Source organism: Mustela lutreola, chromosome 12 (assembly GCF_030435805.1).
Source record: "Mustela lutreola isolate mMusLut2 chromosome 12, mMusLut2.pri, whole genome shotgun sequence".
Classification (NCBI taxonomy): Eukaryota; Metazoa; Chordata; class Mammalia; order Carnivora; family Mustelidae; genus Mustela; species Mustela lutreola.
This window is the reverse complement of record NC_081301.1, coordinates 77,597,995-77,614,226: the sequence shown is the minus strand read 5'-3', so window position 1 is coordinate 77,614,226 and position 16,232 is coordinate 77,597,995. Positions and strand designations below refer to the sequence as shown.

Below are 16,232 nucleotides of genomic sequence, written 5' to 3'. Positions count from 1 at the left end.
AGAAACTCTCTGCAAAGCCTGCATTATTTAAAGTTATTTTTTTCTCAGCCATTTCAGCACTGAATACAGCAGAAGGGAGGCAGCAGCGGAAGAAGTTCTCAGGGCTCCAGGTATACGTCTAGTTCAGCAAATACAAGGGCAGTAAGGACGCTGTTCAGTTAAAGAGGGTGCCGCACAGGTGAGAGCAGGCAGCCTCATCCTAGTTTATAGGGGCGGAGAGGGAAGACTTCCTGAAGGAAGTGAGGTTTCAGCTAAAACAGGGGGATGAGCAGGAGCTGGGGCCATGTGGGGGATGGAAGGAGCAGGATGGGTGGCAGAGAAAGGGACTAACCCCTGAGGTCCTGAGGATGGCCAAGACACGTCCTGAAATTTTTCTACAAAAGCCTCACTGTTTCTAGCTGTCACACACCAAGCTGGTCAACCTGATGCCGCGCTGGCCAAGGTGACATGGCTGGGCCACAGTACCAAACGCCACATATTCATTCTTTTCTCCAACCAGGAGCTGCCCAGGCCCGAAAAGACACTGTTTTGAAGCCATGGTTTCATGCAGGCACACCCTAGAAATAAAGTTACTTCAGGGATGCCTGCGGTAAAGCTGAAGAGAACAGCCCGATAGACCAAAGGAAGCATGCTTTATTGAATTTACAATGCAGAAAATATTTGTAGCTCCTTAGACATTTGTATTGCTATAAAAATTATACTTTATGGTATAATTATTAATGGTTTGAAGAGAAATAAACAGTATAAACGAAATATGGCTGATACTATGAAAATGTAAACCATGTAAATCAAAATCACGAAACAATTATTCTATACTCAGAGGCCTACTTAATATATACATATGAAATTTCTTACACACATATACAATAAAAGACCACAAAAGCCTTCACTCTGAAGCTGATCACTGTACAAATATGAAAATAAATATTTATCTTTTAACCTCAATTTTATCTTCAGCAAGAGGGTTGTGTGACTTGAGTTTATGCAAATCACATTTGGTATTAAATAATCAAATGTCACATATGTCATATAAAGCAGCAAGTGGAAAATATAAATTATGAAAATACATGAGGCTAAAAGTTAACAGTGAAAAATGTCTCCTTATCCAACATTCTTTTCCATGATGAAATTAAAATATTACCCAGTGTATCAGGATACATTAAAAAAAAAAAAAAGGAGCAGTGTATAATAGTGATTTTAAAAGCCCTCAAAGGAAAAACTGAGTCAAGATAAATTAGTTGCACAAGACTATATGAATGTCCCACATTAATTCTAGGCTAAAAACATTATATTTTAATCAGAAATACACTTTGAAAACACCTTCCTGAAATGAAATGTTGGTGATAATGATGATTTACCACAAATGCAGCTGATAGAGCTTCTAAGTAGCTTTTCTTTAAAGAAGATTGCTCACCAGAGCTCTATGTCTCTGATTTGGATTTTGCTGCCAAAATATTTATCCAGGTTTGACTAAAGATGAGTGCTTTGTCTATCAAAGGCACCTATATAATCTCCATCCCAAGTCAATTTGGGTGTACTAGCCATACAAGCCAGACACAAAAGCCAAGGCAATACTTCTGTATCAAAGATACATTCTAAGTACAAACCGTCAGACAAATACAGAGAGACACCCTGGGGGGAAATAAAGGCAACACAGTAACAACTATACTCACAGAGTTTTGTGCAACTGCACCAAACACCTGAACAACTGTCCCATATGTCAACACACAGAACCTTTCTAACCCAGGTTCCAAAGATGCCGCAGAGGCAACCAGCAGTGGCAAAACGTGCATCTCACGAAGGCACAGAAATAACACCTCCCCCACCGCTCAGTTTGACACTATTCGACCAGCGAGGTGCTCTTTCTGGTCAAAAATGTAAACTTGGTGCGACCTAAGCCATTGAACAGAAATGCATGGTAGAGTTGCCAGGGATAGAACAAACTGCGATCAAAATACCCAGATGTCAATAGAGAGAAGGCAAGCATTTGCACTTGAGGATGTTGTGGCTCTTTATAATCTTGGTGTATAACATATCTGGTCAGTTTTCACTTAAAAGAAAATGAAGCTGGGGAATTAAAGATTTGATCATAAAAATCATAAACGGGAAAAACTGCTCCATGGAATTGTTTTGATTCAACAAAAAGGAATGTTATTAGCTTATGTAATACAATAAATAAGTTTTTAAGGTATTTCCAGAAGACCACTTGGAAGCTGGAACTATATGAACCAAGGTAAGTTCAAGCCTCTAGTTGGGGATAACTTAATTGGTTCAAGGCCACTGAGAAACAAAAGCCAAAAACCAAAAACCAGGCTTTTCTAGGGTCAGGTGTTGATTCCTTCAGCTGTTAGAGACCTTTCAGTGGGGAAATCTGGGAGGCACTGCAGATTCTAGAAGGAGAGCAAGACCCACCAAATTGTTGGTGAGAAGGAGTCACTAGTCACATTAAACAAAGGACTGTGATTTCCTCTTGTGAAGAGATGAGTTTCCAAAACTATACATAACATTTTTTTCACTGTTCATTATTTCAGGTAGTAAATGCTGGCCATGACAGAGTTCAGAGATTTGTATCATATTGGAGATTATGCTTGTAAATCATGGGAAGGTCTGAAACAATCATGCACATTTTCCTTAGGCAAAATGTTAAAAGTGGTAGTGTGTTGTTTTTTTTTTTAATGAGATATAATTCACGTCTCATAAACTTCCCCCTTTTAACAATTCAGTGTTATTTCATGTATTTACCAAGTTAGCAGCCATTATAAAAGTATATATTCCAGAACATTCTCATTCTCCAAATAAACCACATCCCCATTAGCGGTCACTCCAGCTCCTGTCTTTCCCTAGCCATGGCCATGACTGGCTGGGATATATTTTTAAGTGAAGAGTGACAGCTTTCCTGGGCATTGTACTTTTACCAGTATGTGGCCTCCTATGATTTTCATTAGAATTTTTAACATGAAACTTAAACCGCAGACTTTGTGGAGATGTCAGTACCTTGTTTTTTATTTTTTTTCTTTTTGTCACACAAACGTTTTTTCCTCTGTATATAAAAATAGATTTTTCTGTCTCCACTGAAGCCTACAACATTATTTTTTCTCAATTAAATTCTGTTGTTTCAGAAATGAGAAAAATCAATGCCCCAATATTTAAAAAGTCTGACTAACCAGAGTCCTTATTAACTGTGAGTCATCGTGGTCTCCTTCCCACTCCTTACAGTGCACAGAATCCGAGAGGCCAAGGCCTGCAAAGCCAAGCTGCTTATTTTGCAGGTGAGGAAACAGGTTTATTGTGGGCTGCTGACACATCTGAGACCACAGACAGCAAAGCTAGGATGATAATCCCCTTTTACCAGTATTCTAGTAACAGATACTTGAAAAAAAAATGTTGTTTTAGGTTATCTACAAAGTCAGCTACCACGTGGATCTACATCAGGAAGTTTCTTCTACAGCTTTGATCTGAGCATCTGATTTTTTTAACCATTTTTTTACATGTTCTCTTTTGCGACTCTGTGAGGACAAGACAAGTACCTTCAACCATGGGGCCCAAATCATTCACTGAAACATAGCAAAGAGCCAGGCCTCCAGAAGGATCTAACAGCACAGTTCCAAGGCCCACACTGTTAGCTTCCACCTGGCCGTGTCTGGAGGACACATGCCTCTGTGAGAAGCAAACATGTCACAGACACCCAGGACTCTGGGCCTGACCTGACAGGCCAAGGATGTTTGGGATTTAACTACTGCAACAGTTCTTCATCTGCGTTGACTTTCTGGAACTGGTCCCAGTCAGATTGGTAATGGATTTGCTGTCATCTTCATCGGTCCTTTTTTTCACTTCCCTGGGGGAAGGGGGAGGGGAGAGAGGGAGAGAGACAGACAGAGAGAGAGAGAGAATGCATTACTGAGGTACAAAACTAAACCACAAATGGTTCTGTAGAAATAAAAACAAGACGGCTGAGCACTTGCTGTATGTCATCCAGACACCGTTCTCGCGAGGACCATGTGAATTTGTTGGGCCCCATTTTATATGTGCAGAAGCAAAGGCAAAGAAAAAAAGGTGAAGCAAGTTCCCTTAGGTCACGTGGCTGGAGAAGCCACAGAGCCGGGCCTGGAACCACGCCTGAACTCTGAGCACCAGGCCATGATCACGCATGCACGAGGCAGGCACACACGAGACACACATGCACAGTAACACACAGACATGCGCGCGCACACACACACACACACACACACACACACCCTACTACTGCTCTCTCCTGTGGTCTCACATGCTTTACAGTCTGCCCCACGCACAGCTCACTCCTTAGCACTCTGGAACCTGGCTTCCATCGCCGACTAGTACTTGCTGACCTTAACAAGAGCAATGATGACTTCAAGACCACTCTTTAATTATACAGGATCATGGAGATAATGATGAATGCTTAAAATCCAGGAAAAAAATCTTCCTTCCACCTCTTCCTAACTTTCCTTTAGAATTAACAACTAGAGGCTACAATGACAAAAGATCTTCACTTTCACAAGTGAAAACCTCCTAGGGATAGTATCTTTCCAAGTGTGTTCCCAGGGATGCCTGTGAAACATGCAGACCCTGAATGGCACTCCTGACTCTGACAGCTCATCCCCAGGAGGCCTCCAAACAATCCTACCTTCCCCATCAAGCCTGGGGAGCTCCCACTATGGGCTGTCCCTTCACAATACTGGCTCTGTGACTGCTTATATCAATAGAATGCAGGGGAAATGGTGGGCTGGGACTCCAAGCCAAGCATTAATAAGGACTAGCTGCTCTCAGCTGCCAGGGTCCTCAATGGAGAGGGCCAGCAGAGTGGCCAGAAGGACAAGGACCCTGGTGGCAGACACCCAGCCTCAGCTTTACCCCCATGGCCGCCTGACCGCAAATGCATGAGACACCCCAAGCAAGAACCTTCCAAGTAGAGGAACCTTCCATCTGAGATCTAGCCAATTCTGATAATTTCAAGAAACTAAAAAGTGGTAGTTGTTTCAGGCAACCACGTTTTGGTTTATTACAGAGCAGCAGATAACTGAACCTACTAAAAACATGAATATTCCTAGTACAGCAACACTGTTCAATCAAAGTATAATGCAATCCACATGTAACTTTAAATTTTTTAGCAGCCATATTAAAAAAATGTAAAAAGAAACAGGTAAATTTAATTTTATTAATATATTTTAACTCAGTATAGCAAATATATTATCATTCTATCATTTTATCAGTGAAAATAATAATGAAGTATTTTATGATTTTATACTGTCTTTAAAGTCTAGTGCATACTCAGTACCTACAGCACATCTCAATTTGGGTTTGCCACATTCAGATGGCCCATGGAGGCCAAACTGGTCAGCAGGACCTAGAATGTGCTGATATGTGCTAACTTTTGAAAACCTCTATACTATGAGTTGGAAAGAAGGTATCTCAGGAGAAGGGAAAAAAAAAAGGGAGGAATTAATTCTTGCTGAAGGCCAGCTAATAAATGCTATACTATATGTTTTCACATTTTTCTTATTTAATGCACATAAACAATCACACAACACAAACAAACATGCAACGCTGACAGGTGACAGAGGAGTATTATTATCCTCACTTCACAGACGAGGAAACAAAGACCCAGGAGAAGAAGGAAGGTACATGATCCAACCTAGAACACCCCATAAGACTCGTTCCAGACTCCTAACTTCCAGAACTGGAATGTGATACACGTGCGTTGCTGAAGCAGTAACACTTGTGGGAATTTGTTACAGCAACAACAGAGAACTTATACAACTTCCAACTGCATCATCTTGGACATTTGGTCATTCAACAAATGCTCAATTTATGCCAAACACTGGGACCCTCTATTAGTGAGCACTGAAGGAGAGAAGGCTAAACAAATCATTCCCAGGTCTCGAGACAGCTGCTAACACACAAGCACGGTACACCAGTCATACTGGTCTGCGGGGAAAGAAGGCATTGTGGAGAGGGGACTGCGTGGACACTTTGACACAGGAGGGACCTCTTGAAAGAACAGGAATTGACCCTCGCTAAATGAGGAAAGGAGATTTTAGGTGCAAGGGACAGCCTGCATAAAGGCAAGGAGACATAAAGAGCTTGGCCATAAGTGGAATTAAGTTTTCTGTGTCTATAGATTATCATTCCTTTGGGAAGTAAGATTGAGAAATGCAACCAGAAAGGTGGGTGAGGCCAGGCTGTGAGGGTTTGCACATGTTGGATACAGTCATACCTCTGGAATTTCCTCTTGGTAGTGGGTGGGGATGTGGTTATGGAATTTTAAAAAGAGGTGGAGGTAAAAAATACAGAAATTAGAGAAGTCAAGCTAGAGACAGTTCTAGAAGCCCCGGGGATAGACAACATTAGGCAGAGAGAGAGTAAAGAAGAAGAGAATGTGGAATGTAATCCTGAGATTGCCGACAGGGAAGCAATAAGCTGATGCGCCAGAGTGGTGGCCACAAGTCCCAGTGTTGCCACTTAGTAGCTGTGTCACTTTGAGCAGATTGATTAAGCATTCTAGTCCTCCACTTTTTTTTTTTATCTGTGCAATGGGTATACTAATCATAGCGCCTTCACGAGACAACTCACATCTCTCCCTTCTAGGTGGTCCAAAAGCCTCTACCAGCTACAATCATCTGACTGTCTGGTCAAATGTTTTCTCTCTCTCTCTCTCTCTCTCTCTTTTGTGCCCCCTTCTCATTACACTGCATGGCCTGCAAATATTCATTTCCTTGATACCGCTAATGAACCATGTATGAGGGCCTCCACAGGCTGAGAGCTCACAATAATGCAGACATTTTACTGAACCTGAAAGCAAGTATTAGGGAGGAAAAATACGTACCCACATGGTCCATCTGGTCTTTGGTTTCTCTAATCCACCATAAGTACAGACATATCCCTCCCACTTCAAGGAAATCATATATTCCAAACACCTACAATAGGTGTAAGCCTGGGAAAACTACACTTTCTCACCAAAACTACCATATGCTTGGCAAGTGCATGTAAGGTGACTCTGTCTCATTGGCAGATTTCCTCCCAACAGGCTCAGCTTCTGGGCTGAATAGAAATATCAGCCTGCACTTCTTGTTTTTTTTTCTTTCAAATCTCAGACCATTGATCAATTAAACACTTTGGAACTTGAATCTACTGCAAAATGTACAAAGCTTGTGGTTCTGATGCTGGCAAGCTCACTTGCCAATGGACAATGATTGTGATAAATGTCCTGTCAGCACTGCGAGGAAACTGCATTTCTAGGAAACACTTTTCCTGGGATTGAGAGGTTTCCAGAAAAAAGCAACACTAGTAGTTCAGGGTGTTAACCAAACATTCATGGCCTCCCCTCAAAACAGAATTCTGTTTCAGACAGTGCAAATCCATAAACTCGTCTAGCTCACGTTTTATGACATGAGACAGCATGAAAGCGGCCTGATGGTAATTGTCTTGCAAGATCTAAATTGAGAACATAACATATTTACATTATACGTAACTTTCTAAAGGATGTAAAACCTTTTTTTAGATGATTTTATTTATTTATATGAGAGAGAGAGATAGCAAGAGAGAGAGCATGAACAGTGGGGAGAGTGAGAAGCCGACTCCCCGCTAAAAAGGGAACTCCATGTGGGACTCGATCCCAGGACTCTTGGATCATGACCTGAGCTGAAGGCAGACCCTCAATGGACTGAGCCACCCAGGTGCCTCAGGATGTAAAACTTTAAAAACGATCATTTCACCAGTGGCAACTCTACCATTTCCATGTAAGACTTAGGCACTTTAATAAGCAAATCTGAAGGCAGGATATAAAGCAAATTAAAATTTTTAAATATTTGCTTTATTTATAATTTTCATATTTAACACATCGCTAACATAACGAAACCAGGGAACTCACACCAGGTCATAATGCAACAACAACAATAAAATAACTCCCTGGTGAGTGATTCCCAAGGACGGACCTCGTGATCAAAAGGCCTCTGTGCACAGGTGTGCTGGATAAGGAAGCCCAAGGCTGTGTGGCGGCAGCAGAGAAAGCATAGGCAGCTCACAGTCTGGCCCACCTTTACGATACAATAAAGAGCATGGATTCAGCTCTCTGGGTGTGACCGTGGCAATCTGGAGTCACTTTAACTGTAATATGATCCTACAAGATAATTAATTCAGCACAAAGTAGCGACTGGTATTCCGTGGCATACCGGTGGTTCTGTGTAGAACCACAGACTGGCAGAACCAGAGAGGACCTTGGGGGTCGCTTCTCCAGCCCCCTCCCTCATTTTACAGACTAGAGATGCTGAGAGGGGGGAAGGACTCATCCAACTCCACAGCTGTTTGAGGGGAGATTTAAGACCATACTTTGAACCTCCTGCACCGTGGTCCTCCATTAAGCGGGGCCGGAGGCAACAGCCTGGCAGGAGGCCTGTGCACAGCATCCTTCTCTGCTGGGCCGACCAACAGGTCAGCACCCCGCTGCCAAAGCTAGGGGCCCCATCCCTGCCCGCTGCGGTTCAGCTTTGGGCCCAGCGAAGCTCTACAGACCTGCAGGTCCTCCCCAAAACCCCCTAGCCCAGCAAGCAGAGCACTTCCACCCAGGAATCCCCGGGTATGTTGTAGCGAAGCGCCAGCACGCACACCTGAGAAAGGACCAACACCTACCAGTTCAGCAGTGAGTCCACCGTCAGTGCATCTCACCCAGTCTCCCCACCTCCGCCCCCACCACCTCTATTGAATGAGCCTTCCCTGGTCAAAATGGCCAGCAGCCCCTTCACACCCACAGGTACCTGGAATCCATTATTTCACCCAGCTTAGTTTACCTGGGCTCTTGTTTGACAAATGTGGTATGAGCCCATGATTCTCCTACTAATCACAGGCAGAAAACCATGTCATTCCCTTGAATCTACACATGCTTAAGTGTTTGCTTTTCTTCCACCCAATCTAGGTCACACTCAGAGTTAGCACTGTCTTTGCTTCACACAAAGATGATTTCCAGCATGGTGCAGGCAGGTGGGTCTCTCTCGGATTGATATCAAAGGAGATAATGTTCAGACTCAGTTCGAGCCCAAGGTATCTGCCAAGGCCTGCCACAGACTAATGTCAAGCAGACCATTTAAACTCCTGGGGCCCACTTCTTGATTTTCTCAAGTGAGGGCAAGAATCTTGCCCAAGGCCCCGGTCTAAGTAGCTGGTAAGCATTTTAAACACCGAATCATCAATAGAAAAGCAGCATTGGAACACTGTGATGTATTTTACTTGTCACTGAATAGGAGCAGAAGAAGCCATCTACCATACTAAAGCTAAGATTCCTATAAAATTTTACATATGATCAGAAAAAAACCTACACACTCCAAATCATGGCTTCACTTCATCAGTAATTAAAGATCACTGGCCTGATTTTGTTTATGCTGATTTTCTTTTCTTTTTTTTTCCTTTCTTTTTTCTTTTGGATATTTAATCTCTTCAGGCCAGTAAAGAATCATCTTTTCATTTGTGGCAGAAAACCAGGCAGAAGACATAAATTTAAAAGATAATGTTGTTATTTCTTAAAATTCAAATTTACTCCAAGGATTAAAAAACACTCACATTTATATCCAAGTTCCTCAAGGATGTAATTTTCATTCTAATCTACATCCCAAAATGTTATTTATTATTAACACCACTGACTGAGCTTAATAATTACCTGAGTAATTATTTTAATAAAGTGCTTCCAACTGGCATGACACACAATTTGCTTTGTTGAGTTGCTTTTTTTCTCCTTTATCCCAGAAAATGTCATAATAGGTAGTTAATTTCATAATAGTCTCTTGTGTTTAAAATCTGGTTCCTGGAAATGATTCATACAAGTCAACTATTAGCTTTGTGGTGACATTTTGCAGAAATGTCAGCGACACCTCAGATGCACCTGCTTTGTTTGGCAGTAAAGGTACTTTGCCAGCGTTCACAGTGAATAAGCAGCACTACCAGTTTTTCTAAAATCCGTGTTCAATTGTTTCTCTAACCACCAATGAAATACGAGACAGTGTTTTCCAATGTATATTCACATTACGGTCCAGAAATTGGGCATATGCACCAACTACGTGAAAATACAATCCTGCGTTCAGTTTTCCAAATATAAGACAACATTTTACCGAGCAAGATGGAGAACAGCTTCCACTATATTTGAGCCATCTTTGGCACTGGTTTCACAGAATAATGCCCCATAGGTCTGTAGAAAAGAAAGAAACACAATTAAATGAAGCCTTTACTTAAGGCTCCTGGAATTTTAGCTTTTGAAACCAACAAATAAAATAAACATATTCTCCTGTTGAGTATTCTAACAGCTAAGAAATAGGATTCATGGTTTTGATACTTTAAAAATAGTGAATTTGGATCTAGTTATTCCAGACACAACAGCTCCGAGTCAGGGGACTTTTTATTTTGCCTTAAAAGCAAGCACAATACACCATTTCATGTTTTATTCTCCATAGTCCTACCAGTTGCTACAAATGTTCTCTATCGGATAATCTGAGAGAGGTAAAAATGGTAGCTTAAGGTAACCACTCACGAGTTAAATGTCCATCAAAAGTAGGTCTCCTTTGGGCCGGCAGCTAACTCGCATCCCTTCACACTATCATCTTTGCCTTCAAGATTCAGCAACCTCCATGTTGTTAAACCCAATGGACGCTGTCTAGGGCTCTGTTTTTCTATCTCCCAGCGGTTATGGATATGACCACTGATCATATCACTCTCCTGCTTCACACCTTTCAGTGTTTCCCATTCCTCTTCAAGTAACGCTCAGATGCTTCCCCATGGCTGACAAGGCCTTGCGTCCAGGTAGTCCCGGCCCAACACCTAGCTTTACCCACCACCCTCTTCCCTCGCCCTCAATGCTCTGGTTACTCTAATCTTCCCTCTCTTTCTCCAATGTTCCAAATTCCCCCTCACCTCACAATCTTTGCACCTGCTGTTCCCATTACCTGGGTTATGCCCATCAACTCCCTTCTCCAGGCTGACTCCTACCTACTTTTTGAATTTTTCCATAATCCTCCCCAGAAATCAAGATTCAGTGTTGTCTAAGCCTGGCATGTCTCTGTCAGGTCTTGCTATTAGGAAACCTCACAGCCCTCTGTGTTTTCTCTGTACTGCACTTGTCACAATTGTAATTGATAAAGTTATTTTTGTGCATCTTTGCCTGGAGACAATGTCCTTTTAGGAAGGAGAATTGCAGGGGCCTTGGGCCTGGGTGTAGGTGACACAATTCTGTGTGGGATAAGGGGAGGATGTCATGGCTGCTCTGGAGCATGGAGAGAGAGAACAAAAGGAGGGGGTAAGAGTCCACAGTGGGACATTTACCCATGAGCCTGGGGAAAATCTATGAAAATTCCACAGAAAATCTGTAAAAATTCTACAATGAATGTGAATGAATTTCTAGTGGTAATGCATAGTGCTGTTTCCAAGTTTAATGGCTAGGATGCTATGGGGTGACATGCAGGGTCTCTCCGAGGCTACGGGAGGGTAGGGGTCACAAGATGCGTAAGTGAGCAAACCTTGGGAACTCTGAAATCGTGAGGAGGGGATAAACCTGGCATGTGGTGGGGGATCACATGCTCTCTAAGGGGGCTTGTGGGACAATGAGGCATGTGGATTACACACATTGCCCGCGTATCCACCAGAAATGAACTACATGAAGACATGGACTGTCTGTTGTGTGCTCCAGTCTTTCTTCCACACATAATCAAGTACATACGGTTAAACACGTTGAATGAATTTCTTCTGTGCTTCGCTGCCTAGCTCTGATGTTTAGCATGTTTGGTTCATAGTTTTAAAACTTAAAACAAGAAAGATATTCCAACTTAAAACAGTGGCACTGACCCTTGTTTTTACAGTCCACGGGCCATACTATAGCGCAGGCTGTCCATGGGCTGAAGCAGAGCACAGAGGCAGCCGTATCAAATCCGACTGCAACGGCTTGGACTTAGCCACCCGCAGGTGCCTCTGATGTCATGTTTGGGAAAGACAGGTCCTAAGGGGGTCCTGGAGCAGCCTCACACACTGGTAATAATGGGAGAATAAATGCTGCCCCTAGTAATAAACTGGATCGAAATGAGCCTCATGTTCTATACAAGCACACAACCAAAAATAATTTTAGACTATTCAACTAAGCACAAATCTTAGAGAAAAAAAAAAAAAAACTTTCCAAATTCTCTTCCAGCCAGGTAACACACTGCCCTTTGGCACAGTAGCCTTCTGGAACTAAACCATGTTTTCTAAACAGGACACCCATTATTTTTCCTTGACGTGGATTCCAGAACTAGGAGGAGTCCAGGAACTGGCCGAGGGTGAGGAGGAAGGCAGGACACTTCTGGTTCCTTTGTCAACGTTCTTCAATGGGGAAAATTGCCCAAGTGATCATTTTACCTCCATGAGAGGTTTAATCCTTGGTACAATTACTTACATTCATTAAAGTGCGTGTGGCAAGGGTGGGGGTCGGGAGGGCACCTGGGTGGCGTAGTCAGTTAAGTGTCTGCCTTTGCTCAGGTCCTGAGATCAAGCCCTATGTCAGGCTCCCCATTCAGTGGTGAGCCTGTTTCTCCCTCTCCCTCTGGCCCTCCACTCCCCACCCCTGCTCATGCTCATGCTTGCTCTTTCTCTCTCTCTCAAATAAATAAAATTTTTAAAAATAAAATAAAAATAAAAAAATAAAGGGCAGGGGGACACTGGGAGTTCTGCCTGGATCAGAAGGCCAGTAGTCCCATTGGAATGGGTGAAGGGATGTCAAAGAACCTTGTTAAGTGAACGTAAATGGGAATGAAGGGTCGCCAACTGCAAAGCTCTGTTCCAATAGCCCCATTTCACCCTTACCATGGCCAGTTTTTCTCCCAAGTATCCTGGGACACACTTCTGTTCCTCTGCTGCAGCAGCATCATGGAGGTCAGCCTTGTTTCCTACCAACATGATAGGAACACTCTCCTGGGTTGCATCCTGCCAGGGGAAAAAATGCTGTGTGTTCATCAAACACTGAATGAGTTCCACTGACAACAGCAGCTTCCACTCTCCAAATGCCCCGTGGGTTCTGCATGACCTGGTCATACCTTCCAGCCTCAAAATCTCTCTACAGAGAGCCAAACTTTTTCCCATCACCAAGTGAAATCACTGAAATTCTGAGAGGTTAAACAAGAATTTGCAAACCAGGGCCTCGGTGCAAACACTCCCCATCACCCCTGCCACCATACAAACAAATATGAACTACAGCGGCATGACCACAGAGCTATATCTGGCTGTGGCACCCACACAATTTTCTGCAACTTTCACTCCAAACGGTGCTGATAACAAGTCAACTTCATTATCTCAGGCACAAAACACACAGGGAGATCCCTCAGCCATAACGGGATAAAAACAAAACGTGAGCATTCTACACTCACTGCAGTCTGGTTCACAACAACAGCAAAATGTTAAGGTCCTAAAGGTTAACATTTTTCTTACGAGGAGTCAATTACTGATCATTCAAAGGAATCGATTCTAAGGCTAATGCTCCCAAATCCACCTTTGCAGGTCCACGTGAAACGTGGGGAACAGAGCTGCATCGGAGGCCACCCCTCCCATCACCTGGCCTCTCACCAGCTGTGGCCCTGAAATCAGGCGAAATGTTTCATGTTACTGCCTCAGTTTCCCCACTGGTAAAATGAAGGGGTTAGTAAGGGCACATCGCACCTCCGCAGGATCTAATGAGAACACAGAAAGCTAGCCTAACTGCCCCAGAAAAACAGGGTTCTGGTTCCCACTCAAGAGCAGCAGCAGCAGCCCTGACTGTGACCCTCTGCCAGGCCTCCAGGTACCAGTTGTGCTTTCGGTTTGGTGCTACACCTGCCACGGGTTCAAGAAATGAGCCTTGAAACCGATGGCATTACATCTGATTTCCCTTCCCTTCAGACCATTCTCCTCCGACCAAGGGCACCACAGTGTAGTAACAGCAGAGGGGAGATGGGAATGGAGGGCCGTCCCTGAAACTAGGTGTGGTGTCCATCGATGTGTTCATTAACTCTGTTCTTCTGCAAACTGTTCAGGTTCTAAGGGGGCAACTTTGGAAGCCGCTCAACAAATACTCACTTAAGTGAGCCAAGAACCCAAGCATCTAAGTGACTTCCCTAAGGTATGTCAGTAAATACGGGCAACTCCTTCCAGTCTTGTCTCGAACAGCACCTTCCAGGGAGGCTGCCCTGACCACACCATCAGGCCATTTACTCTGCCCTCTTGTGTCCACAATATTTATCATTCTCTATCATTCCATTTATTTTATTTACTTGTTTCTTGCTTATTATGTTTCTCCTATTTGGATACAAGTTCCCCTACTGTGGGCGTATTCCAGGCTCTGGAACCTGCACAAAGGAGGGACTCCAAAAATACTCTGGAATGTGAAAAAGTCAGAGATCTCATGTCTCAGGTGTCTCCTCAATTCAACATTCACACAAGCATTCAACCAATACATTATTCACGACAGGTAAGTAAATGGCCATCATTTAATTTTACCCATGATTTTATTGCGCAATTTTGTAACTCAGTGGTTTTTATCAAAATGTATTAATTATTAATTCACCACTGACATTCCATTACCCCTCAGCCCTTGGGCCTATCCCAACAATTACAATCTCAGTTTCCATCCGTATCTCTAGTGGCCACATAAACTGTCCCCACAGAATGTCCTCCAGCTAGAAAGGGCCATGACAAAGATTTGTCATGCCCTTTTTTCCCAAAGGTAGAAGTCAAAAGCCAAGTAGTATCTAATTTTTCCTTGTGACAAATTCAAGAGTTCATCTTGAATATAGTTTTTGTCCTTTTCAGACCCTGTGAAAGGTGATCCACAGAGCTAAAAAGGTCACTTACCACGTGTAGGTGATTAGCAAATGATGGTAAATGATGGGGTCCTGGCACACCAGCTGTGGTGGTCACTAATGGCTATTTCAACACTGTGACTGACCTTGCCTTTGGGCCGCCAGTCCTTGTACATCATGCAAAGACTTAAAATGCAGACTACATCCAAAATTTTTAACAATAAAAAGTTTTGCTGTGGATTTTAAATTTTCTGTGGGTACGCGTCCATTGGGATGATGTTATTCTCTGGACCCGGGGAGGTCCGTCTGTTCCCGTGAGTAGACGCTTCTCCTCTGCGCATGGAATGTACCTCAGAACTCCACTCTGGACACCAAAAGCTTCTTTTCTCAACCTGCTGCTTACTCTGGCTCTTTATCACAGCAGCAACCAGGGCTGACTCAGGAGATCCAAGGCCCCCTGCAACCCCTCCCCTCTAAATAACCACAAACCAGGGTCATACACTTTCTCCAACTCAGGTTTCTCATAAAAAATGAGAGTAACATTATATTTCTTACTTCTTTCCTCAGATATGTTACAAAGATGTATATAATATGTGGAAATTTTGTGAAGTAAAAATGCTACATAAACGTCAACCCATTTGCCTCATATTTGTAGTAATTTTAGGTCATGATATTCTGCTAGGACAAAATGCACATTTCTTTGTCATTTTTCAAATAATTTCTTCAGTTAGAGAATATAATTCTATTTTCTTACAGGGTATAAATTAGGCCCAATGGAAGACTCTAGAAGCTAAGCTGATATACAGCAATTAGTTCTCTGTTTAGTCATCGCTGCACTGTTTAATGCCTATCAAAAATTAGAGATAATACACTTAACTGAAAAATTCTATTAGCCACTATTTTTTTTTCCCAAGAGAGTATATTCAACCACAGCTGGAACTGAATTTTATGTTAATTAATAACCCATTGGCAGCACACTAAGTGTGGTCAAAATCATTTCCTACTTCCAGAAATTATTTACCATGAAATCAAAGGATATGAAAGCTCCTCAGATGAAAGACACTACTCATTTAGCAAAAAAAAAAAAAAAAAAAAAAGTTTTACTGATTTTTGAGACTCTAAAAAAACAATACTACTTGGTATTTCAGGGGCATCCAAATTACCAGCAGAATAAGGTTGAGGACACAGGTGCTAACGGAGCTGGGCCTTGCACGGACTCATATCTGGCACACATGGGGGCCCCGTGCACACCAGTCACATACACACCACCCCAGGCATTAAGAACTGCTTCTTCTCAGGCTGCCCACATTTGCAGTTACTTCCAGAGGGGTTCTGATTTTATCTGTAAGAAAACCAGAAGTTTTATTCCCAGAAGCTCCCTTCAGTGGTATCCACAGCTCTGGGGAAACTCGCCCGGCCACCGAGAAAGAGGCCAATACT

The 16,232-nt window shown here is 42.9% G+C and overlaps 1 protein-coding gene across 5 annotated transcripts in view; it reads right to left on the bottom strand.

The window, feature by feature from the left end:
- Window positions 1-613: 613 nt before the first annotated feature.
- Window positions 614-16,232, bottom strand: part of LOC131813155 (ras and EF-hand domain-containing protein) — a 71,965-nt gene continuing 56,346 nt past the window's right edge. For 4 of the 5 annotated variants that reach the window (XM_059143379.1, XM_059143378.1, XM_059143376.1 and 1 more), the window contains 3 exons: window positions 12,826-12,945; window positions 10,113-10,189; window positions 614-3,835 (listed from right to left, as the gene is read on the bottom strand). In XM_059143379.1, coding sequence (XP_058999362.1) covers window positions 3,730-3,835; window positions 10,113-10,189; window positions 12,826-12,945 — 303 coding nt within the window. In that variant the 3' untranslated portion in view covers window positions 614-3,729. Of the gene's footprint in view, window positions 3,836-9,664; window positions 9,809-10,112; window positions 10,190-12,825; window positions 12,946-16,232 lie in introns of all 5 variants that reach the window. The other variant, XR_009346639.1, reaches the window with a different exon arrangement.